Source organism: Cyprinus carpio, chromosome A5 (assembly GCF_018340385.1).
Source record: "Cyprinus carpio isolate SPL01 chromosome A5, ASM1834038v1, whole genome shotgun sequence".
Classification (NCBI taxonomy): domain Eukaryota; kingdom Metazoa; phylum Chordata; class Actinopteri; order Cypriniformes; family Cyprinidae; genus Cyprinus; species Cyprinus carpio.
In genome coordinates, this window is record NC_056576.1 from 500,893 (window position 1) to 525,301 (window position 24,409).

The 24,409-nt window shown below is 36.4% G+C and overlaps 1 protein-coding gene and 1 pseudogene across 1 annotated transcript; one reads left to right on the plus strand and one right to left on the minus strand.

Annotated features, from left to right (window-relative positions):
• LOC109060181 overlaps positions 1-14,262 on the minus strand; it is a 34,061-nt pseudogene extending 19,799 nt beyond the window's left edge.
• Positions 14,263-21,954: 7,692 nt separating this feature from the next.
• LOC122145114 (D-amino-acid oxidase-like) lies at positions 21,955-23,662 on the plus strand. The gene is made up of 4 exons (XM_042757216.1): positions 21,955-21,961; positions 22,100-22,179; positions 22,269-22,370; positions 23,367-23,662. Exons 1-4 carry the CDS (start codon positions 21,955-21,957, stop codon positions 23,502-23,504), a joined length of 327 nt encoding a protein of 108 aa, XP_042613150.1. The 3' UTR covers positions 23,505-23,662.
• Positions 23,663-24,409: the final 747 nt, after the last annotated feature.

A 24,409-nucleotide genomic window follows, 5' to 3' on the forward strand; every position in this document is an offset into this window, starting at 1 on the left:
AAGATTGTTCTTGTTCCTGAAGACAAGTTTTTCTGTTGGAAAAAATAAAATAAATAAATACAGGCTACTAACAGCTGTTGACCTTCTTAGCCAGGACTCCTCAATGCTCGCCACACTCTAAAATTTTCTGTCCCAAAATCCTCTGGGTGCCATCCTTATATTGTCTACTGCTGTCAGACAAAGCAGGGAAGACTCTTTAAAATCTCATTAGGGGCAGAGACGGGGGATGAGTGTCCTAAGTAGACTGCAGTAAGTGCAGAGACTGGCCAACTGTCTATACTCCACTATCTGCCTGTCAACACTGCGGCTTGACTGAGAAGGACAGAGTATCGGGTCTCTCACACACACACATACACACAAATGAAGAAGCTGTACTCAGATGAAGAGGGTTGACTCTTTCTATCTAAAAGCCGATAAAACAGAACAAAGAGTAAACTGAGACACCAAGGAACAGAAATAGCCCGGGGGGGGGGGGGGTGGGGGGGTTGTCTACAAAAAGGGGGAGGGGTAGTTATTTAAGAAGGAAGGAAGGATGAATAGAAAGGAAGATGAAGAGAACTGTCTGAAATAACTAAAAGAAGCCAAGTGAATGGGACTTACTAAAGGGCATTTGGAATTTTTACTTTCAGGATCGGCAAGACCTAATAAACCAACAAAAAAAAACAGCAAACAAACAAAATGCTGCCAGGTTACACTCTTTAAAGGAATGTTCTGGGTTCAACACAAGCGATATGCTGTCAATTACCACTAAAAATAACCTTGACTCGTCCCTCAGTTTATCAAAATAAGTAAAAACCATGTGTACAGTAATTAACTTGTAATAGAAGCCTATGGGGCAAGGGTTTCCTTCAGAAATGAGGGCAGAATATTGTTTGCCACATAAGCTTATACATTGTAAAAAATCTTTTTCTTAAGTATTAGGTATCAGGTTTAGGAATAGTGACTAATCTTCACAGAATATATCTTAGAATTAAGTTAATTTTCATATATTTTCTACATTTTTTCGAAGCATAAATTAAACAAAAATGATTGAGGTTTATGTTTAATACAAGATGCCAATGGGGTAATAAACATAACCTACTGTATACTTGCTGTAACACTACTTACTGTATAACTGCATAACAATCACAATCAAACATAGTTTTTCCGAATTGCTTCCTTTTTCTTCACTCAAATTAAGTGCATTTCTTGTAAGGTTTATTAAACCGTCGCTCCGTTGAGATAAAATATCCCCTTCAACCTAACAAAATGCCCTAATAGATAACAACAGGTAGCCATGTGGTATCTTGTGCATATGTGCTACTGTAATATATATGACAGGTGTGCTTGTGAGCCTTTAAATATATTCATGATGTATATCTTAGAGCAATTAGCCTTACTTGCTCATGCTTTGACACACAAAGTCGTGAAACACGACTACACTTACAGAGCTTCCCATGTTACTCAGCACAACCATGGCAATGCTATCAGGCAAACTCCAGAACACCTGACAGGTGTCCAGATTCAGGGCGCCTGCATGTGAAGCTTTAAGCAGATCAGGCATGTGTGTGTGTGTGTATGTGTGTGTATCATAAGGTGTGTGCTCACTGGATTATTCCAGTGTGCTGAGACTGCACTGGTACACAAAAGTGCCACGGTCGCTTTTCTGCACACACAGGCACAAAAAGATTAAATCTTTTCTGGAAGCAGATTTTACATAACATTTCAATTATATATTTGCCGAGCAACGAAGGAAAAATGAGGGACATAAAGAGGGAGGGTGCAAACAACACACTAATCTTTTCTCAGGTGTCAAAGCGAGAATGATGAATTGCATATGACATCAGTGTTCTCCAATCTATTGGCCACATGCCTGTATTTACACTGCCTTCTTATTAATCATATGAATTGCCACAACCACTTGCAAGTAGAACATTTGATTCTAAGAAAAGAGCAACGTTATCGTTATTTTTAAAAGAATAGTTCACCCAAAAATTTACATTTGCTGAAAACTGACTCACGTTCAGGCCAGCAAACCAACTTAAGTTGGTTTTAAATGTTTTGATCAGCAGGGAAGGTACTGTAGCAAGACAGAAACTTTATCGTTGGCCAAAAGTGCACTTTAATACCCAGAGACATTTTTGGATGAACTACACCATCCATCAAGATTAATGTTCAAATTTAGAGCATAAAGATCAACTGTAAATCATGTTGTTGTTTTTCTCCCCCAGAACAATTATGCAACATTTTAACTAGTATGTTTACTAATGGATCAGAGACTTTGACACACACACACACACACACACAAAAACAAACACACAAACACACACACACACAAAACCCTGATCCAACTACACCCAAACATAAACACAGATTGCTGTGCTTGACTGCTCCTGCCTCGGAATCTGTTTGGTGAAATCACCAGCTGGCTCAATGCTGTGCCACCTGGATGAGTTCACAGGAAAAGTCTTTGACCAGTTCAGCAGGCATTCCTGAGTACATCCCCCAAAGGGTAAGATTAGGGTTACAGCTATTAGAGGGGTCCTGTCTGTGATAAGGGTAAAATTTGGGGGCCTCCTCTGTTTAGCCTATTCATCCAGATACCACAAAAGGCATTCTTATACTACACAAGTTGTTCAAACGTAATCTTATCGGATTTAAAAAAAAAAAAAAAAAAAAAAAAAAACGGATTTAAAAAAAAAAAAAAAAAAAAAAAAAAAAAGTTTGCTTACTTGCAAGATTGGGTAATTTGGCCAAACATTCCGACCCCATGCCTAAACTTAACAACTACCTTACTAACTATTAATAGGCAGCAAATTGGGAGTTTTTTGGGGCAAAAGTCATAGTTAATAGTGAGAATCGGTCCCTAAACTAAAGTGTGACCAAATATTTAATATCGGACACCAATTAATATGGTACCGATGTATTGTGCATCGCTAAAAGTAATCATTTTCTCATTTACTAATCTAAATTTAAATATATCTGGGTCACCATATTACCATAAAAACTGCAGTAAATACAAACAAAATGTATTCTCAATTGCATGAACATGCTATATATCTGCATTATAAATATTCAAAGCAATGGCATTCATCCCTTTCCACAGAGTTCAAACTAAACCACAAACTGCAAGTAACAGCATTGCAGATTCTATCATAACACATATTTCCACAAGAGTTCAGGAAAATACAAGATAAGTCAGCCTTAGGTAAGATACAAGGAATTTGTCAGGTTCAAACCGTCCTCGTACTATCAATGGGTGTTACTTCAGGAATCAGTGAGCTCAGGCAGAAGGACAGGTCTTTACATGTGCATAAATGAATTACATCAAATACTGTGGGGGTGTCACGTTCTGATAATTGCACAACAATAAACATAAGCTGGAATGCTCAGTCCAGGACCTCTTTATCATATAACAACTACAGTAGCAGTTTGTATCTTTAGAACAGTAGCTAGCTCAGACTCTTGTGAGTCAAACTACTAGTGTTTCAGTTCCTTCTAAGTAAAATGCCTGTTTGTGTGGAAGAAGTGTTCCGTTTTGCTGATGCTGTTGTTCTTACATTGTTTTATTTAGCTCCATGCATCTGTTGCACTAGTGACTTTATCTTAACCTTATTTTTCCTCATTAAAAGAGGATTTGTTTCACATGAGCCTTTAGGACATCCTGCTCCCAACACACACCACTTTTCTGTCGGTTTTCTGCGCTCTGGATAGTTGCATGAAGGCATAGATTTTTAGAATAAAGGTTGAACATTAATTAAATTCTGATTTTAGAAGATACAGTGGCCTCAAGAAGTATTAGGCTAGTTCAATAGTTCAATAATGAAAATCTGCTGATAATTTACTGGCCCTTGTGCATCCAAGATGTACATGAGTTTGTTTCTTCTTTGGAACAGATTTAGAGAACTTTACACCGCTTGCTCACCAACGGATCCTCTGCAGTGAATGGGTGCCATCAGAATAAGTCCAAACAGCTTTACATCGCTTGCTCATCAACGGATCCTCGGCATTGAATGGGTGCCATCAGAATAAGTCCAAACAGCTTATAAAAACATCACAATAACCCAGAAGTATTCCAAGCAACTCCAGTCCATCAATTAATGACTTATGAGGTAAAAAGTTGCATGTTTGTAAGAAACAAATCCATCATTAGGAGGTTTTAACTTAAAACCGTTGCTTCTGGCAGATTGTTAACTGAGGATTGTCAGTTAATGGTCACATGACATGCAGAAAGACAAATAAAAAAAAATATAACCTTTATAACACATTTAATATTTTTTGATCTTTATTTTTTTTATGTGTTTTTTTTGTTGTTGTTGTTGTTTTTTTACTGTTTTCATTTTAAAGACATTTATTTATTTTAATTAATTAATGATTAGAACTCCCTGCAGTTCCTTCATAAACCTCTAGGGGTTTGCAAACGCCAGTTTGGGAAACTTGCATTAAATAAATATATCAAACCCAGTAATTTTTTTACCAAGTGTTTTTAAAGTGTGATTTCGCAATGACTTTCATTTCAGTGTAGCTTAAGTGCCCACTAATTTTTGGGTTCATCACTGTATGTTTGCTCTAATTGGTATCTGAAAGATACTCTGTTCGGTTAAGTGGTTTAAAGGGATACTCCATCCCAAAATGAAAATTTTGTCATCAGCATAGTGCCATTTTGACAAACCTGAGCAGTACGCAGGCGGCGTACGCTCTTCTGTGTCAGCCGCGTTGCGCCGATGTGTTGTTTGCTTTCAAACCGAATCGTAAATACACGTTAAAAACGTATCCTTGTGGTGCGGCTGACACAGAAGAGTGTAAGCTGCTTGCGTACTAGTCAGATTTGTCAAAAAGGCGCTACGCTGATTTGGAGAGACACAGAGGAGAGGAATTGCTGAATAAAGTTGTTATTTTTGTTTTCTTTGTGTACAAAAAGTATTCTTGATGCTTCATTATGTTATGGTTGAATCACTGATGGCAGATGGACTATTCTGATGATGCTTTTCATACTTTCCTGGACCTTGAGACTGTTATTTATTTGGCAGTCTATGGGACAGTCTCAAGCCCCCCAGTTTTAAGTATTCTCGTCACTTCATAAAATTCAGATTGAAACACTGATGGCAGATGGACTATTCTGACCATGTCTTTCATACTTTTCTGGACCTTGACTGTGCAATTTACTTGGCAGTTAATGGGACAGCCTCCCGGTTTTCATCCAAAATATCTTAAATTGTGTTCCGAAGACAAACGAAGCAATTACGGGTTTGGAACAACATGGGGGTAAGTGATTGATGACAAAATTTTCATTTTGGGATGGAGTAACCCTTTAAGTGCTGAGGGGACTGAACTCTTATCTATAAATCAAAGGAAGATACAGAAATCAGACACAGCCTCCATTGTGTCTGCAATCGCTAATACACTGGAATCTCAGAGTCCTTTTTCAATATCCTGTTTTTTACAGAAACACCAAGCACTGCCTTCTGAACCAAATCACAGGGCAAACACAGTGAAAAAAAGACAAAGATGGACAAAAAGTACAAAAAAAAAGCACTTAAATGCGCTGAGGGGAACAACTGCTTTTTTTTTCGGTCTTTTCGCTTATCAGATGACCTTATGTAGGTCACACACGCCACATGTGCTTACATCCAGCAGCAGAAGACAGACAGATGGCATTCCCTTTTCTAAGTTTGATCAAAATTAAAAACAATACAAAGTTCAATAAAAATTAAAAAAAACACACTCATTATCTCTAATTTCACAATTAAAAGCAATTAACTTACATAAACTTTCCTAAAAAAAGCAATTCATTTACAGATACTTTTCTAAAAAAACAAAACAAGTCATTATGGTACTTTTACTGTGACCTTTGAGGATGTCATGTGACCTTTAAAATGACAAATCTTCCACTGTACACATCCTCTTCCTTTAGCTCCTCAATCTGTACTGTACCTAAGAATTTCAACTGTCTGCATGAATGGTTATTTGACCTTGTTTGACCAATACCTAGATGGCAACACTGAAATACAGAGCAAGAGTTTCATAAAGTACTGCACATCAGTGAACAACTTGTCTCTTAAGAACTTTTCTTCCTTCCTCGTGGTGACCTAGATTCAAAGTTTGTAAGGACTGGGACATTAGTCCAATCCCAGCAGACACAAGACCTAGTTTAATATGTCCTCTAAAAGATATGCTGAATGAAAAAAATGCTGAATCTAAAAACAGTCTGGACTGACAACATGTCCACTCTACTTCAAAAGCCTTTGGCCTGACGAAACACTAAGGCTGTGACAGAAAAATTAAATATATTTATATAGTATAGTATAGTATATTTATATAGGATAGTATAGTATAAAGATGTTGCATTGATTCTTGGTTCAACATTTTTAAATTTGTGCATTGATTTATGTAATTTTCTATAGATCAATTAAAGCTGAAGTGTGTAATTTCTCCACCACTAGCTCTCTAAACAACATAGAAAAAGTGATTTTCCAAACACTCTGTTGTGGGTCAAAAAATAGATAGTTCCACCCCCAAAAAATATTTTAACATCTGAAATTACACTTAAACAACATGAAAAAGCAAGTCAAAAATGCTCAAAATCTGAGACCAACATCAGAGCACTTAAATCTAAATGAACTGAATGAGAAATATTTGAAACTATTGTGCAGTTTCTCTATCTTGTTTGTGTTTACTGCAGTTTCAATCATGATTTAATTATCATATCCTGACGCATCACAAAGTATTGAATCAACATTAATCTGATCATAACAGGCCTTCAGACTGCAAGTGAAATAGTTGCAAATACAAAAAAAAAAAAAAAGCCCACAAATTCTCAAACCTTTTTCAAACTTTGACTTTGATTCTGTATAATAAAACTAATTCTATAATTTCACAACTAAAAAAAGAAAACCAGGCTCACTGGACAAACGTGCTTGTGGTGACATTTCTGCAAAATTATATTACATTGCTTTTTAAATGTTGCATGACACTTTTAAAGTAAAATGTCCAGTGAGTGGTGCTAAAAGGAAACCTACCACCTACACTAAACCTAATCAACAGTGTTAACAAACGCAAACACGAGATAAAAAACACATTTGTTGAAGCAATCACGCTATTTAAGCTTGATAACAAGTCTTTGAGCTCTTTGTTACAGGTGAACAAGTTTACTTCATCCGAAAAGCTATGCATGGCTGGTTATGCAATGCAAATGGAAAAAAAATATTTGTTATTCGATAATCTTTTTCTGTATTTACAAGTTTTATGAGAAGAAACTAGTTTTTCATTTCAGCTAAAAACTGCAGTGAACTGCATGTACTGTATTGGTACATTTTTGGAATTTTGCAGAAAGGCTGAAAAACAGTCAGTTTGGCTCCTAAATTTGTAATTTTATAAGCCAATGGCACCTGGAGCCCTCCAGAAGGTAGTTGGCAATATCCAACCCTACTAAACACCCTTTCATCCACCGGTCAGCTACAGTCATTGAATTACAAGAAACCAGATAGTTCTAATAAGATCTAATAATTCATTAGGAATGATATCGTGTCTGATATAGTGGGGAAAGCCAGCAAGACATTCGTCTCAAAATTAAACCCACTTGATCTCACTTCTGTCGAAGAGGAGCTGAAACTGTTATAAGAACCCACTGCCATTAAAGCAGTGATCAGACGCCTGGGCTCAGATATCTCTGATTATATGTGTTAGGAACCATCTCGCAAACTACAGGGTGTGATGAAGACTCCTCCCATCATGGAACTGACAGACTCTTCATCATCTGCTTCTGACAGATTGGACCTAGGGAACAAACACACACACACACACACACAAATACAGAAAAACTTGAATTTAAAAGCCAGTTGTCACCTCTGATTTAGCCGCCGCTCATCGTCACTTCCAAAGTCCTGGGAAAATAAAGAGAAAGTGTGAGGGAAACGGAGTTAGAACAGAAGTTAGTCATCTAAAACAATAGATCACCAAGACATGTCCACACTGTTCTATTTTAATTTTATTGCTTCCAGCGTTAAGATAAAGAATAGCGCAGGATGTAGGATTTTCTGATGTAATAAATCTAATTATGTCTTCACGCATCTTCTACCTAAACCAAATTATAAGTTATAAATTCAGCATCTGTTGTGAAAATGTCAGCAGAATTCTGGAATAAATAATGGAGAGGCCAGAATCCCTCAGGCCTCGGAACTTTTCCAAATTCCACAACCTCACCCGACTCAAACCCAGCGCAACGAACAACAATCTGGCCTAAACATGGTTCTTTCCCCTCACATGATCTCTCTCTCTCTTTCTCTGCTAAATGTGTAACCTTTAAGCATAAAATAAGACCTATGTGTCCCAAATAACAAAAAAGCTTTGATAAATCACTATTCACAGCAGCGTAATATGACAAAGAAGAAATGTTCTCTCAAAGGTGAAACATGAAGAATGGGGCCTCTTCTTAAGATATGGTTTCATCATAACAAAGAGTGTTTTTAAAATAGTTCTTCACTGTATGTGACTGTGACGGCCCTGATTATTAGGTTACTGATAGTGGTATATAGCACTGAATCAAGGCCGGGGAGTGTGCCATGGTCAGATGTGACAGATGCCTGAAGGCGAAGAAACCGTGTCAGGGGAATTGGCTGGGCCAGGGTTTCTGTCAACGTACCAAAAGCTTTCCCTTCATGCAGAAGCTGGGCTAATAAAACTTTATAAGCAGGGCAGAATGAGGAGTGGAAACAATGAGGTTTGTGAACAGAAACAGAGGTTTTAAAAGCATGAGGCTTCTCTGTGATTTATATCATACTAATTGGATGAACAGACTGATAGCACTAGGCGAAAGTAAAAAAAAATAAGAGGGTAGAAGAAGTCAATACTGCACCTGAGCATTCAAAAATGCATTCAAAACAGTACAACACAACAAGAAGTTTTTTATACATTTTATAGAACACAGAAAACTAAAAGACTTTCTTGACTGTTGTCATTGCTTATCTCATTGCACAATCCAATGATGTGCTGTTGTCAGTTGATGATCATTCTTCATCATTTAATTTTCTATATTATTCAAAAAAATAAAAAAACATTTTTTTGTAGGTACCTCAATTGGGATACAGAAGAGTTTAATTAAATGTTCATGGTGTATTATTTTGGTTCCATTCGTGAGTTATTAAATATAAGGTAACACTTTATTTTAAGGACCAATTCTGACTGTTAACTAGTTGCTTACTAGCATGCATATTAGGGCTGTTTATTAGCATCTACAAAACACATAGTGATGCCTTATTTTGCATGACCATATTTTAGATCCCTTAATCCTACCCCATACTACTTTATTAGCTATTAAAGGGATAGTTCACCTAAAAATGAAAATTCTGTCATTAATTACTCACCCTCATGTCATTTCAAAACCATAAGACCTTTTGTTCATCTTCAGAACACAAATTAAGATATTTTTGATGGAATCTGAGAGCTGTCTCAGATTTGTTTGGTTAACTTTGGATAAATTTTTTATTTTTAATACCGTGCAGTGCACAAAATTAAGACACTAAATATTATTCAAACAATTTATCAATAAAATAAAATAAGTTTATAAATGTTGTGCATCCACTTATTATTAGTGTGACATTTTAGCATGCAAATGAAGGGGAAAACTTCAAGATATCGGCAGCACATATCGGCCATCGGCTGACCCTGACCTCTAAACATCGGCATTGGCATCGGCTATAGAAAAACCCATATCGGTCGATCTCTACTACATGCATCACTGAACTTGCGACACAAACACAACAGAACCGCTAGATTTAAATCAGCACAGACAGCGAAGGATCGAACGCAACTGTTTTGAATGAGCGCACCTCTTTTTAACAACCAAAAAGTGTCTGTTTCGTTGTAGTACAGACATTCCTCTCGTTGATAGCAGAGGAGCAGATCCAGCGAGAGCTTGATGGGGAGACGCGGAATGAAAAATTTTTCAGGAGTTGTGGCAGTAGAGGCGGCGCAACTATAACGACACGTGAATAATCCCGCCCACTCTAAAGCTGTACTGAACTGCAGTGGAAACGCAAACCTATCCGAGCCCTTAAGACCTTTGTTCATCTTCAGAACACAAATTAAGATATTTTTGATGTATTCCGAGAGCTCTCTGACCCTCCATAGACAGCAATGTAATTAACACAATCAACGTCAAGAAACGTAGACATCGGTAAAAGAGCTATACGAGAATACTTTTTTGTGTGCAAAAGAAAAAAAACACAACACATAACTTTATTCAACAATTTGTCTACTCCCTAGCACCATTTTGGAGAATATCCACTGAATGTAAACAGCGTATGCTGCTCCGAGTCAGCTGCGCCACAGATACGTTTTTCTACATTGTTTGTGCTTTGATCAACGTATCCGTGTGACACAGCTGACACAGAACAGCTTACGCTATTTACGTTCAGCGGATATTCTCCAAAATTGTGCTTGACGTGGAGGAGACGAATTGTTGAATAAAGTTGTTATTTTTGTTTTCTTTGCGTAAAAAAAGTATTCTTATAGCTTCGTAAAATTACGGTTGAACCCTTGATGTCACATGGATTATTTTACCGATGCCTACATTTCTGGATGTTGATCGTGTTAACTACATTGCTGTCTATGGGACGGTCAGAGAGCTCTCGGAATACAAAAAAAATAATCTTAATTTGTGTTCCGAAGATGAACATAGGTCTTACAGGTTTAGAACGACAAGAGGGGGAGTAATTAATGACAGAATTTTCATTTTTGGGTGAACTATCCCTTTAAGAATAGCACTGTGAACTGGATCAACAGAATAGACACAAAGCTATTAAATTCCCCGGTTTCAGAAAATTGGTAAAGCAAGAGTCATATGGACTAATACTATAATACTTTTATTTATTTATTTTTTGTCACAAATTTCCCTTCAGTGTTACAGGGAAGAAAGAAGGTCATACAGATTTGGTATGACATGAGGGCAAGTAAACAATGACACCATTTTCATGTTTATGTGAACTAATACTTCAAGAAAGCAAAGAGGGTCAATTTTGGTTTCATGTTAAATTTAACCCAAATACCACACAAAGTTTTTTACCCTTGGAACCTTAAAACCGTTATTCCTCTTCAACAAGATTTCACTTTTCCATCACTGTCTCTTGTTACCTCTCTACCCATCCTCTCAATCATTCTATCCATTCCTTCTCTTTCAGTCTCTGCATGAGATGACATCACTGCAGCTGCATGTTTGAGGCTGTGATGTGAATTCTAAATAGCGTGAGTCCTCACTAGCGTAGCACATTATGCAATTATTCTTAAGGCCCGTTCACACCAGGAACAATAAAGATAACTACATTAGCATCCACACTAACGTACGATAACATTCTGTTTGTTTTAAGCAGGTGCTGCAGTCTTGTCATCTGCCGCTTTAAATACTCAAGCTCTTTAAAGCAGGATGGATTCTGATCGGCCGTCAATGTTTTTTTTCATTCATCAGCTGGAACAAAATCGTTCTGCACATGATTCCAAAGTTATCATTCTCTGTGGCATTACCATTATAGCTATGATGTGGATTCTGTTTTCTTCTAAATTGAGAATGATTTTATAACTATATCTTTATTGCTATTGTTAGTTATTGTCCTTTGTTTGAACAGGCCTTTATATTTAAACCACAATATAGATTTAAACATTAAAGATCTAAACCTAATCGGGTTAGTTTTTAATCCAATTATGAAGCAAAAGACAATATTTCCTTAAAGTTTCCAAAACATTGATAATCTGTCCCTGTTACTGTCAAAGAAACACAATTAAAATGTGATTTATAACCTGAACTGTGTGTATTTGATAATAACAGTACTCAAATATCTAAAATTCATTATGTGTTTGTTAGTCTCATTGTACCCATCAGACCACTATTCTTTGTGCTCTCCCATTCAAATGTGTAAAGCTAGCGCCCCCTACTGGGTATACATAGTAAAATGGATTTCTAAGGCAACTATGATGTCAAAGAAACTATTATGAAAGTTGGGTGCTTTCATGGAGGAAAGACAACTGAAGCCTACAAGAAAATTACTTTTCACTTTTTAAAACCACCACCTGAGAATCACTAACAATGAAAAGCAATACAGCTCTCCTAGTGAGACTGGCTAAAAGGGTCTCGCTCCTAAAGAAAAGGTAAAAACAGGAGGCCTTTCATCACATGAGAGGAGCTTAGCTGTGCCAGGGAAAAAAGACTTAGATTTAAATTTCTGTCAAGCAGTAATGCAGGCCTCAGGGCCAGACCTTTAACTTTCACACAAAGAGACGACAGCTCATGAAGGGTTAATTAAATTTAAATGTGAATTAAAATTATAGCTTGTCAACTTGGCTTAGGTGCGTGTGTGGAAGTACAAATTGGAACAATGGGGAATAGGGAAGGCAATGCTTAGTATTGCTGTTGCTGGTTTTCTTTGTATTACAGGACAGACCATGACTGAAAAGCACCCAACATTTTTGACAGTTCCCCTTTTAAAACAGCTTGACCGAATAAATGGAAACACACAGTCTAACACAATATCATGAGGTACATGCAAACAAACTTCTCCCTGTACTACTACTACATACAATGACAGGAACAACATTTCAATGATATTTTCAATATAAATAATTATAAACATAAAATGTAGTTGCCATTTAAAAGTTCACTCAGTAAGTTTCTGTTTATGTTTAGCTGGTTCCTATTCATCCTACCAATAACAACTGTTATGTTGTGTCTGTATATACTACATAAACTGTTTGTTTTGTTTAGATGTGCTTTCATCTTTATTTTTTAATGAAACTGTGGGAAAAAAGATGAACAACAGTTTGTAAATAAAGCTTCAAACAGTCTTGAAAATTTTCAAGCGATGCTGTATATTCACGAACAGTAACAATGCTCTTCAGAACAGGACAGAGATAATGGAAAGAAGAGAACAAAGAAAAAAAAACATGGTAATAACATTACAGATATTATTCACAGTAGATAAGAAAAAGAATAATAGATAAGCCCAAAAGAAAAAGGTACATTTCTTTATTATTAAGTGAAGTTACATTTTAAATAAGAATTCTACAAACACTGGTCATTTTTAAGATAAATTTTAAAGAATTTGTTAACTTAAAAAAAATAATAACATTCCTAATACAAAGAACATAATTTGTATTACTTTAATAATGTTTATGCTTTGCAAAGCACCTTGCACACTGACGCACTTAACGTCATGACAAGCCTGGTCACGTGATGTCAACATTGCAGCGAGTACACAAAAAAAAAAAAAATAAAACATCTTCCATCTTCTTACACAATACAAAATTTTAAATTTCAAAAAACCAAAAATCATTCAACCATATACCTTTTTAGAAAAACATAAAAACATACTGGGTGCACCTTTAAGGCTTGGCATGTTATTATGAACAATCCTTAGTTAAACCAGTATCTGTACCAGTGTGTTTGTGGTTTGTTCACTAAAAACTAGACATATTATTTCACAAGCGTTAAACCACAAATTGCAGGACAGCCTGCAAACAAGCCATTAGCTCAATAAAGTACAACAGCCCTGTTAAACACTTTCTCCTGGAAACAGGATTCAACTCAAAAGCATCACCCCTGAGCCTGAACCATACACACTGTCTACCAGCAGAGATTAAGTACCATCACGAAACACACGAGATAATCAAGTAAATCTTAAGAACATAAATCAAGAATTGTATTTATGCTATGTATAGTGCATAAAACGCCCAAAGGCGAATCATGTCACCTCACAACCGCAGACAGACGCAGTGACACGGCGTCCAATCCTCCATCAACCCTGATGCATCCCGCTAGCTAGCTCTACAGCCTGAGCTGCATTAGCATTAGGCCTACGTGACTCATTATATGGGTCCTGTTGTGTTTTAATTAATCAGTACATCATCACATCTCATCTCAGCGTGTTTTTTTTTCCGCTTACCTCCCCCGCGTTGGTGGCGGTGCTGGAAGTGGACGCCGCGCTGGGAGTGGGCGAGCGCTGCAGGGTTACCAGAGCCATGGATGGGAATCTCCCGGTAGCACAACGGCCAGTCTATCTGTCACAAGCTAAACCGAGTAGCGGGATTTTCCCCTAGCAGCAGCGCCAGATATACGGGGATTGCGCTGTGACTCCACGCGCTCGCAGGGACCGCTGTTAAAAGGCCATGACTGAGCCGCTGTTCGGCATTTTTTGTATCGCTGATTCCGTTTTGACATGAGCTGGATGATGTTTTGGTGCTTCTCACTCACTCTCTCACCCTCACCCCACTGCCGCATGTGGCTGAAACTCCTGCTCCTGCCTTCAAGCTCATACAGCCTATAGTGCCGTTTCTGTTGTGAACGAATCGGTGTTTTTGAATGAATCTTTTAAGTGAACGATTCACTTCCATATTTTTCGGTCACCGAGTCCCTTCCTTTCAAAGCGCGTGACTGCTTTTCTGCCTTCAAAGACTGACTAGTATGGACCATAGCATTCGAGTAGCCTATGGGCTGTGTAGGAGCATATTATTATTGGTTTAACTTAATGTACAAACACACCATTCACTGAACGAGTCAGTGTTTTGAATCTGAACGAGGCATTTCGTTGGACATTTGAATAAACTGGGAGTCTACTAGTACCTCTTGTATGTGGAAAAGTAAGGATGTTATTTAGGCTGCTACAATTGTTGTTTTTATAACTTGATAAAAGCCATGCCATGCATTTGATAAAATGAATGGATCTCCAACTGTGGAAAAAAAGTCTGGAGTGTTTCTGGAGTATTTTTCGACTTGGCCGATCCAATTTACTTGCAATACCTTATGGCTCTAAAGAAAAAAAAAAAAAGGCACTCACTTGTCGCCACCTACTGTCGTAACGATATGACATGTCGGGTCACTGGACCAATCAGAACTAATGACACTCTAAATCCACACTATCTCGAATAGCGCTCCGGAGCAGTATTCGAAGCTTAGTGTAGCTATCTCATCATGCATCACATTGTGGAAATAAATCATGATACTTTTTGCCGAGATCTCGCGACAGGTCACGGAAACCTGTGGTCTTCATACTCACTTGAACACACCAAATAAAGGGAATACATCATATAAGTGGTCAAGTGCAAAGACCGCAGTTTTATTATTGTTCTATTACTTGCAATACCTTATGGCTCTAAAGAAACATTTTCTGAGTGTATTTGAACGAAAATAGCGCATCCTTGCAGCGAGGCTGACAAAGAAGAGTGTAATTGTTGAATAAAATCATTATTTTTGTTTTCTTCTCGTAAAAAAGTATTCTCATCACTTCATAAAATTCAGATTGTTGAATAAAATCATTATTTTTGTTTTCTTCTCGTAAAAAAGTATTCTCATCACTTCATAAAATTCAGATTGAACCACTGATGGCAGATGGACTATTCTGACTATGTCTTTCATACTTTACTGGACCTTGACACTGTTATTTACTTGACAGTCAATGGGACAGCTTACTGGTTTTCATCCAAAATATCTTAAATTGTGTTCCGAAGAGGAACAAAGCTTTTATGGGTTTGAAACAACATGGGGGGAAGTAATTAATGACAAATTTTCATTTTGGGGTGGAGTAACCCTTTAATGGATAAAGTCAATCGGGATTTGAGTTTAGACATAACAGTTTCATCTCTGATTCTGTGCTGTATGTAAACAGGTAGACACTCCCTGGATAAAACACTGGATCTCCACACATAATTTCTCATCTAGAAGTAATTCAGCATACATCATACCTGGGTGAGTTTATTTTTCATCACAGTCACTTTATATTTGTAAGAAAAGAAAGAAAAAGGGATAGAGATATAAATTTAGAGATATAGTGAAACAAGCTGTGTTGGTTCCCATTTAAAGTTGTGTTTATTATAAAATGGAAAATGTAGTCTTGTCCCAGGACTGATGCACATGACCTCAGTTTGTTTCTATGGAGTCGTTTAGTCACTGTGGGTGGAGTTTTCCAAGTAGGAAACTGGAATCTGCAGAACAGTTCTGTTGACCATAAAAACATCTGGGAAGCAGCCTGCAAGCTTGTGCCCAGTGTACAGGTAGGAGATCGCATGTTGCCAAAATCTGTTAGTTAAGAGTGATTTTCCAAATTCCCCCAGTTTTGCACCGTTTTCATTACTCTTAAGCATGCGCAGCTAGTAGAGAAACTGGAGTGGTCTCAAGACGACCCGACGCAGCAAAGTTAGACTGGAGAGAGACCAAACGATCTGGACCAACCTTTGAGGTGAGCTCATAGTAAAGAGCGCAGTATTTTTAATCTCCGTAACTTTGCCTTATTTCAACACACCATATTGTTTTTTTTTTTCACCTCAGGTCATTCGTAATTATGGATATGGAGGTTTTTGACTGACCATACCATCGTGGATGTGCTGACGAAGCTGCTCATCTCTTTAATCAGATTCTTGAGCAGAAAGGCCTGCTAGCACACTCTAAAATCACGTCTCTAAAAGATTATCTGCGACAATGTTAGCCATAAATTCCTCAGGCATCAGCAATATTCTCCTTAAACCCATAACCATATCATACTGATTCCAAAAGGAAATCATGGATTTTCATGAGTTTTAGGAATGTATTCTAAACTACTGGAATGTAAATGTTCATATATTTTTTTTTATTACTCTTTTATAGAGTTTTGAAATAAAAGATAAACACATAACAGAACTGAATTTTCAGAATGTTGCTCAAATGTACAATAAAGAATCAAAATTTGCTGGACATGTTTTATTTATGCTTTTATCTAATGCTTTTTTAAATTAAGCTTTATTGTTTATCATACATATGTACATCACATGTAGTGGCAAGGGATCCCATCCCCACTCTTTGACTGTCTGAACACAATATTCAAAGCAGTGGTGTTCTGAAATGAGGAGACAAAGTTTTTTTTTTTTGTAAAAAAATTTTTTATTTATCATATGTAAATTCATGTCCCTGTCACATTTTTTCTTGGTTAAATAAACATTATGTACACTATCAGAAAAAGAAGAAGAAAAAAAACTCAACTTTTTTTTCTGTTTCTTTTCCTGTTTTATAGTAAATTAAATGTCCGTGTGACATTGGGTACTAAAAAATCCATTTATTTTGCTTATTTATCACCCCCCAGTATTGGGGTGTGTTGTGTGTCATTGTGTGTGTGTGTGTGTGTGTGTGTGTAAGTGAGCTAATACTTAACCATATTTTGGGGGACAAATCTGTACCCAAAAGTGAGCTAAACCTGACAAAATCTCCAAAAACCTCCCCTTGGGGACGTCATCACTTGTAAAACTGGTAAAGTAAAAATGTAAAATTGTAAAAATGCACAAAGTTTCCTGTAAGGGGTAGATTTAGGTGTAGGGCTGGTGTAGGGGGTTAGAATATACAGTTACATGTACACTATAAATGGAATGTCCCCATTTAGATAAAGTAGATGCCCTGTAAAATGTGTGTTTGTGTGTGTGTCCTAATCTACAGGATTAAATCGGCCTAGCTGCATAACTATCAAATATAAAATCACTTGGAGTTGTAAATCTGTGCAGTAGCCTACGTCGTGATGACTTGCAGATTTTAAGAAGGTGAGTGAGAGACCTTTGCTGTGATTACTATTTTTATTTGTTTAGTAATGACTAATATACTAAACAAATATACAGCAGAGAAGTTATATGGACATTTATTGCTTAAATACAATACGAATTTAAGCACATTAATAATATGCTGTAGATCGGATTTAATTACAGCTGTTTTAGTAAACAAAAAACTTTCACAAAAAATATGCAAAGATGTATTGTTTCAGCATGGCAAGGTTTTTTTTTATTCCCATTATCCAGCTCCAAAGAAATCTGCACAACCTGTGAATCAACTGAAACTTTTAATCAATTTAAACGTGCACTCGAGACCAATAAATAAATACAAATACATAAATAAATACATTTGCAGTATTATAAATAAATAATCTATATGTACACAGACAAACACAAAATTTGCAAGACAAGCAATAAACTCCTCTGAAGTCTGGACACATAGGAACAACTGCTCACGTTACAACTGCTGGAAAAAAAAGGATTATTGTAAAGTTTCTGCTGGCATCTATGTGAAAAGTGCCGTGTTTTGATAAAGTTTCACAAATACCCAGAATTTACCTTTAAGTTAATGCATCCCAGAAAAAACACAGATTGCACTGGGGGTGAAAAACGCGATTTTGTTGCCACCTACTGGAGTAACGATGTAACACAAGTGTATGAACGAATCTTTTTGGTGAACAAATTAAAAAGATTCGAATCACTAAGATGAATCAAAACGCCATCCACTACGGCTGAATTTGGAATAGCATACTAGCAAACTAAACTTACTATTTCTACCATGTAAAAATAGTAAGCCTACACATTCGGCATCCAGCCCATATACTGAACATTCTCGGAAGGCCCACAACTCACGAATAGCGCCTCCTTCACGTCACAGCTGACGTTACGTAATGTGGCAAAAAGGTTAATTTTTAAGTTTTGCGCCCTATCTGTTCTTGCAGGAGAGAAGATAAAGACGTTGTTTAGGACAACGTCGATCTCTTTTTGAAGGTAACAAGACAAAAAAAAGTTCGGTGAGGATGAAATTATAAAAATGACCTGTATACCCTGAATGGAAAGGAATGCAATTCTGCCAAATGCATAAATGTAAAATATGGATTAATTCCAGCTTGGCATTACATGCAATGCAATTACATATTAAGCTTTATCCTGATATTTAAAAGCTCACAAAAATTCAACTAATAACAATAACTCGAGCTCTTTAAACTCATTATGCATGTTAACTTTGTATCCATATGGGATTTTTAATGAAACATAAGACAAATAAATTTTGCATTTCCCATGACAATGCAAACATATGGTATCATTATGTATTCACTGGTGGATGATTCAAAATACACGTTTTGTATTGAAATTCTTCTCCAATCAGTTTGCAACATGACAATATTTTAATAAAAGCCCCTGCATTCATATTTACTCTTGCATTTAGTTACCAGACATGAGGGTGTGCATCATTGGAGCGGGGGTCATCGGCCTCTCCACTGCTCAGAGCATCTACCAGCACTTCCACGACAGGATCGCCCCTCTCACCATAGAGGTGTATGCCGATGTCTTCACTCCACTCACCACCAGCGACGGGGCAGCTGGACTCTGGCAGCCGTATCTCTATGACAAGGGGAAATGTGCAAGAAACCGTGAGCTTTCTTTTGTGTGGAAAGCATCTGAATCTAATAGTGTCAGTGAAATCAGTTGAAGCACATCCTTTATGTTTCTCAATTATCCTGAAGAATCGGTGAGGCTCTATATTCTATAGCAGCAAGTAAAATGTTTTATTTCCTTTTTCTCAGTAAATGGAACAAAGAGACGTTTCAGTATCTACTAAATTGCCTCAGCTCTCCAGATTCTGTGAGAATGGGAATCTTCCTCCAGTCTGGCTATAATCTGTGCACTGAACCCCTGCCGGTGAGAACATTAGCTTTCCATTGCATAATAATGTTTTATCATCTACAGGATGGTGTATAATAACCACTGTAGTATATAGTACAGGTAAACGATTTCACATATTTGGTCTCTGCCTGTGGGCCCTTATCTATAAAATGAAACATTCTTCTAGACTGAATTATGTTCTTACACTACACTAGTCCAGTGCAGGGCACTTTTGAAAGTGCAAATCAGAGCATAAAAAACTTTACTGTATAGCTGAACAAAAAAAGAACTGGTCAGAATCAAAAGACCTGAACATCCACTTTAAACTGCAGAGGCCCTTCTCTCTGGCATGAGTTAAAACCAGTATAAAATTAGAGTGACAATAACTCAACCATCTCACTGATCCAAGAGAGAGAGCTGTGAAAATGACTGCAATTCTTGCTCTCTTCAAACAGGACCCCCTCAGTTTAAAGACACTGTGTTGGGCTTTCGCAAGCTGATTACTCAAAACGTGAACTAGACATGTTCCCAGGATACAGGTATTTATCACCTGGCATCTCATCAGACAGCTATTTTTCTGTAAATTGATGCTGAAGACTTATTTTCAGAATCAATTTTGTTGTTTTAATCCTTTGATAGTTGTAGTAATTAGTGGGTTGTGAATCAAATTGAATGAATTTAAAATGTATTTGTAAATGCAGTATTGTGTCACTTTGCTTTTCCTTTCCTCCCTGTATCTTTTTTCAGTTTTGGGTGGTTCAACACTGCTCTCATGGTTGAAGGAAAAACATACCTGGCCCTTGGCTTATGGACTGGTGCGAGATTCCTGTTATCTAAATCAGTAACCAAAAATTAACATTGGAATGAAATAGAATAGTGGAGTTTCAAAAGTGCACAATGAAATCTGAAATTCAAAATGTAATTTCAGCTTGGAACCGTTTTAACTTAAAAGGAATAATAATATTTCAGATTTCTTTCCTAGGCTTATGTATATGTGTCTACACATCTTATAGTTCTATAGATGTGTGTGTCCAATTTTTACCTGCATGTTTTATTCTTCTGTTTTACTGTAGTATGCCATCAGAATAACTATTGTGCATTTATATAGTTATGTGAAATCTGTTGTGAATGTGTTACTCATTTACAGTATGAATCTTTTCTGGTCTAACAATGATTAACAGTATCTTTGAGACCTTGGTCACTTTTCTGTCTTTTCTGCAGGCTAAGACAAAGAAAGGTCAAGTTTTATCAGAGGAAGATTGGTTCATTTAAAGAGGTTTGAGCAATTCTTTTTTCATTTTCATTTATGTTTTGAAATTAAAAGTTCAGCATCTTAAAATTTTTTTATCTTAAATTACTACTATTTAAATATTTTTTGAAAGAAATCATTCAGTGATGATCATTCAAATAATCTAAACCACATTAAATTGATCACATTTAAATCTGAATACATTAAAGTTAAAAAAAAAAAAAAAGCATAATAGAGATATCTCAAAAATAACATGACAACAAATAACTAATTAATAACTGCTGAAAATGCAGCTTTTCATCAGAGATAAATTACATTTTAACATATTTAATTGTATTTAAATGTTAAAATATATTAAAACACTTATTTTGTAATATTACAATACTAATATTGTTATAATATTTTGCTTTTTTTTTCGTGTCTATTTTAGATCAACATAAATGCAGCCTTTTGTGAGCATAAGAGACTTTTGAAACATTTAAAAAAGTCTTAGCTTACCCAAACGTTTGAACGGTAGTGTACATGTTAACTTTAAATTGTTAAAATAATTCAGAAAAGTGTAACATCTGGTTAACCTAATGTTAGCTTTAAGCAGATTTCAATCATTTAATTTAATGTTGAGATTCTGCTTGCATCATCTATACTGTTTCATTTTAATCATAAAATGTGTGTATTTGTAATGACCTCAAAAATGGACTCCAGCTGGCAGACATCGGTTGCTGATGTTCATCATCACACTGCTCCGGTGTCCGATCAGGAGACCTTCAGCCTGATCCTGAGCTCCAGCCCAGGCAGAGGACAGATAATTAAGGTCAGGCTTAGTGGATAAAACTCGATCAGGCATAAACCTTTTTTGATCTCATGCTTTTTATATCAACAGGTAGACGCTCCCTGGTTAAAACACTGGATCCTTACACATGATTCCTCATCAGGAGTTTATAACTCACCGTACATCATTCCTGGGTAAGCCTCTTTTATGATGACACACGTACTGTTTTTTCCAGTAATTGAAATAAATTTGAAATAAAATAAAAAATAAACAGTACATAAAAACATAAACTTAAATGTTAGAAATGGCATCTAGATGAAACAAAATAAGTTAAAGTGCAAAAATGACTAAAACTAAAAAATAAATTGAAGCTAAATATAAATATAAATAAATAAATAAAATGACAAAGGCCCATAACATTGCTCAAACTTGAACTAAAATTAAAAAGAAAACTGAAAATATAAAGGCTAAATTAAAATATTTATAAATACTTTGATAGTATGTAATTAAATTAAAATTAAATTATTTAGTATGTAATACTAATATGACACGTAATAACACAAGCATTGTTGTGTTCATAATGAGGTGCAAATAGTCTTGTCTTAGCAGTGATTATACCCTTACCTCTGGTAATTTTGTGTCTGCAGGACGTTCGTTTTAGTCACTGTGGGTGGAGTTTTTCCAAATAGGAAACTGGAATCTGCAGAACAGTTTGTGGGACCATAAAGGAATCTGGGAAGCTGCCTGCAAGCTTGAGCCCAGTCTACAGGTAGTTTCAGCCATTTAGCCTTATTAAATTAGTGTTTGTTTGAGTAGGCATGAGTGGATTGGATCTCTTTTTTTTTTCTTTTTCTTTAGCATGCGCGGATAGTAGAGGATCTGGACTGGTCTCAGGCCCTGCACGCAGCAAAGTTAGTACTGGATAGAGAGACCATACGATCTGGACCAACCTCATTTGAGGTGAGCTCATAGAATGATCCTTGCATAGAAGATCTGATGCCATCTTTCATCTAAAGAAAGACTGCTATTAATATCAACAGGCAAGATAATGTATGTTTTAATACAGAGGACCTAAATGGACATGCTATTGTAAAAATATGAGATGTGTGGAAAAAAAATAATATTGCAGTGCTTTTGCCTTCACTTACAAAACATTTACTTTCCCCCAGGACCCATGCATTCACTTGCATAACTGGTGATACAATTATATGAAATGGGAAGAGAAAAAACATTTAAAAATTTGAATGCGAGTTTCTTGGGGGGAAAGAATACAAAAGTTAGTAGAAAAGTAATGTGATATAATTTTTAAACTATTTAGCTTTAATACATTTTTATTTAATTAATTATTTCAGGTTTTAGTATAAGTAATTTTAGTACTAATTAAGTTATTTTCAGGTAATTTCAGGTAAGTTTGTTAAGTTTAGAACTCCAAGAACCATGAATTCACTTGCAAAACTTTAACATTTGCTCACAAAACTGGTATTGAAAATAATGAGATTGGGAGGCAAAAAAATATATAAATGCTTTGCAAAGTATTGATTCTGATACTGATACAAAAATCATGAAAAAGACCACTTCTAGCATGATGCGGCGTGAGCAACAATGGATGCATCCACTGAAGACAAGGTGTAAAATCTTGCAAGTGAATGCTAAAGTTTTGTAAGCAAAAGAAAAAGTGTTCCAAGTAAATGCAAAAGATTTTTAAGCAAACAGGTTGCATAAGCAAATGCTAAAATTTCTTAAGTTAAGCTAAACGTTTTGCAAGTTAATGCACAAGATTTCAAGCAAACGCTAAAGTTTTGGGTGGAACGCAAACATTTTGCAAGGATATGCAAACGTATTTCAGTATCATATTCGCGTCCATCTCATATTTTTTCCATCATCATGTCCCTTTAGGGCTCCGCAGATTCATGATTCTTTTTTCAAACACCCCCATGTTGTTTTCTTTCACCTCAGGTCATTCATAACTACGGACATGGAGGTTTTGGACTGACCATCCATCGTGGATGTGCTGAGGAAGCCTGGGGCTCGTGTCTCTTTGGTCAGATCCTGGAGCAGAAAGGCCTGCTAGCACACTCTAAATCACGGCTCTAATAGATCTTTGCCTCTGGATAATGTTATCTATCAAGTTTTATTCTCGCTAATCTAATAACCATGGTCATACAGATTCCAAGAGGTAATGAATCTCCAGAACTGAATACATTTGTCTTCATTTATCCGCACTAATATATAATAAAGATACATATACTCACTTTCTTTTTCTTGAAGCATAATTTATTGTTATCATACATGTACCATCCAGTGCAGTGGCAAGAGATCTGTGCACACAGACACAAACACACGGCACTAAATCGCAAAAAGACGGGCAAACTCTCTGCACTCACAGGAACAACTGCACACTTCCCATCATGCCACACACATACCCACTGTACAGTTTGAACAAGGCAGATATACAAATAACCGAATATACGCATTGAGCGCGGGTGTGCTGAAAAAAAAAAACAAAAGATTGTTCAAATTTGCTAAACTGTTCAAGTTGTGTGTTCTGATGCAAGCCATTGTTTGAAAAATGTGCTTGGAAGCTGATGTGCTAGAATAGACAGTAAAAAAATATATATATATCCTGACCCGAGGGGCCTTTACTGTGAAAGCCACTTGCTATTGTTTTATTCTTATTGTGAGCCAGTATTTTAAGATTATAATTATCGGATAACCTTTGATTTGCCTGATTATAAAGGGATCGGCTGGAATTTATTCCACTTTATATGAGTGGTTGCAGTTGGCAACCGGAGAGAGGAGCAAAGAGAGGTGCTCTCAAGTGGTGGTGCCTGAGAAATGAAGACTTTGGTGTCCACTAGATACATCACGTGGTGGCAGTGAAAGTCTAAAACTATGAATGGATAACAATTAACCATAACAATTAACAATAACGTATGGTAAATGGTTCTTTGAAATAAGGCAAGATAACACCCACAAAGTGGTGCAGATGTTTCTGATTT

Excerpts from the sequence above, each read along its gene's own strand:
- LOC122145114 (XM_042757216.1), top strand. Across the intron at positions 22,180-22,268 it reads AGCTTGAGCCCAGTCTACAG|CATGCGCGGATAGTAGAGGA; the intron begins GTAGTTTCAGCC and ends CTTTTTCTTTAG. Across the intron at positions 22,371-23,366 it reads CTGGACCAACCTCATTTGAG|GTCATTCATAACTACGGACA; the intron begins GTGAGCTCATAG and ends CTTTCACCTCAG.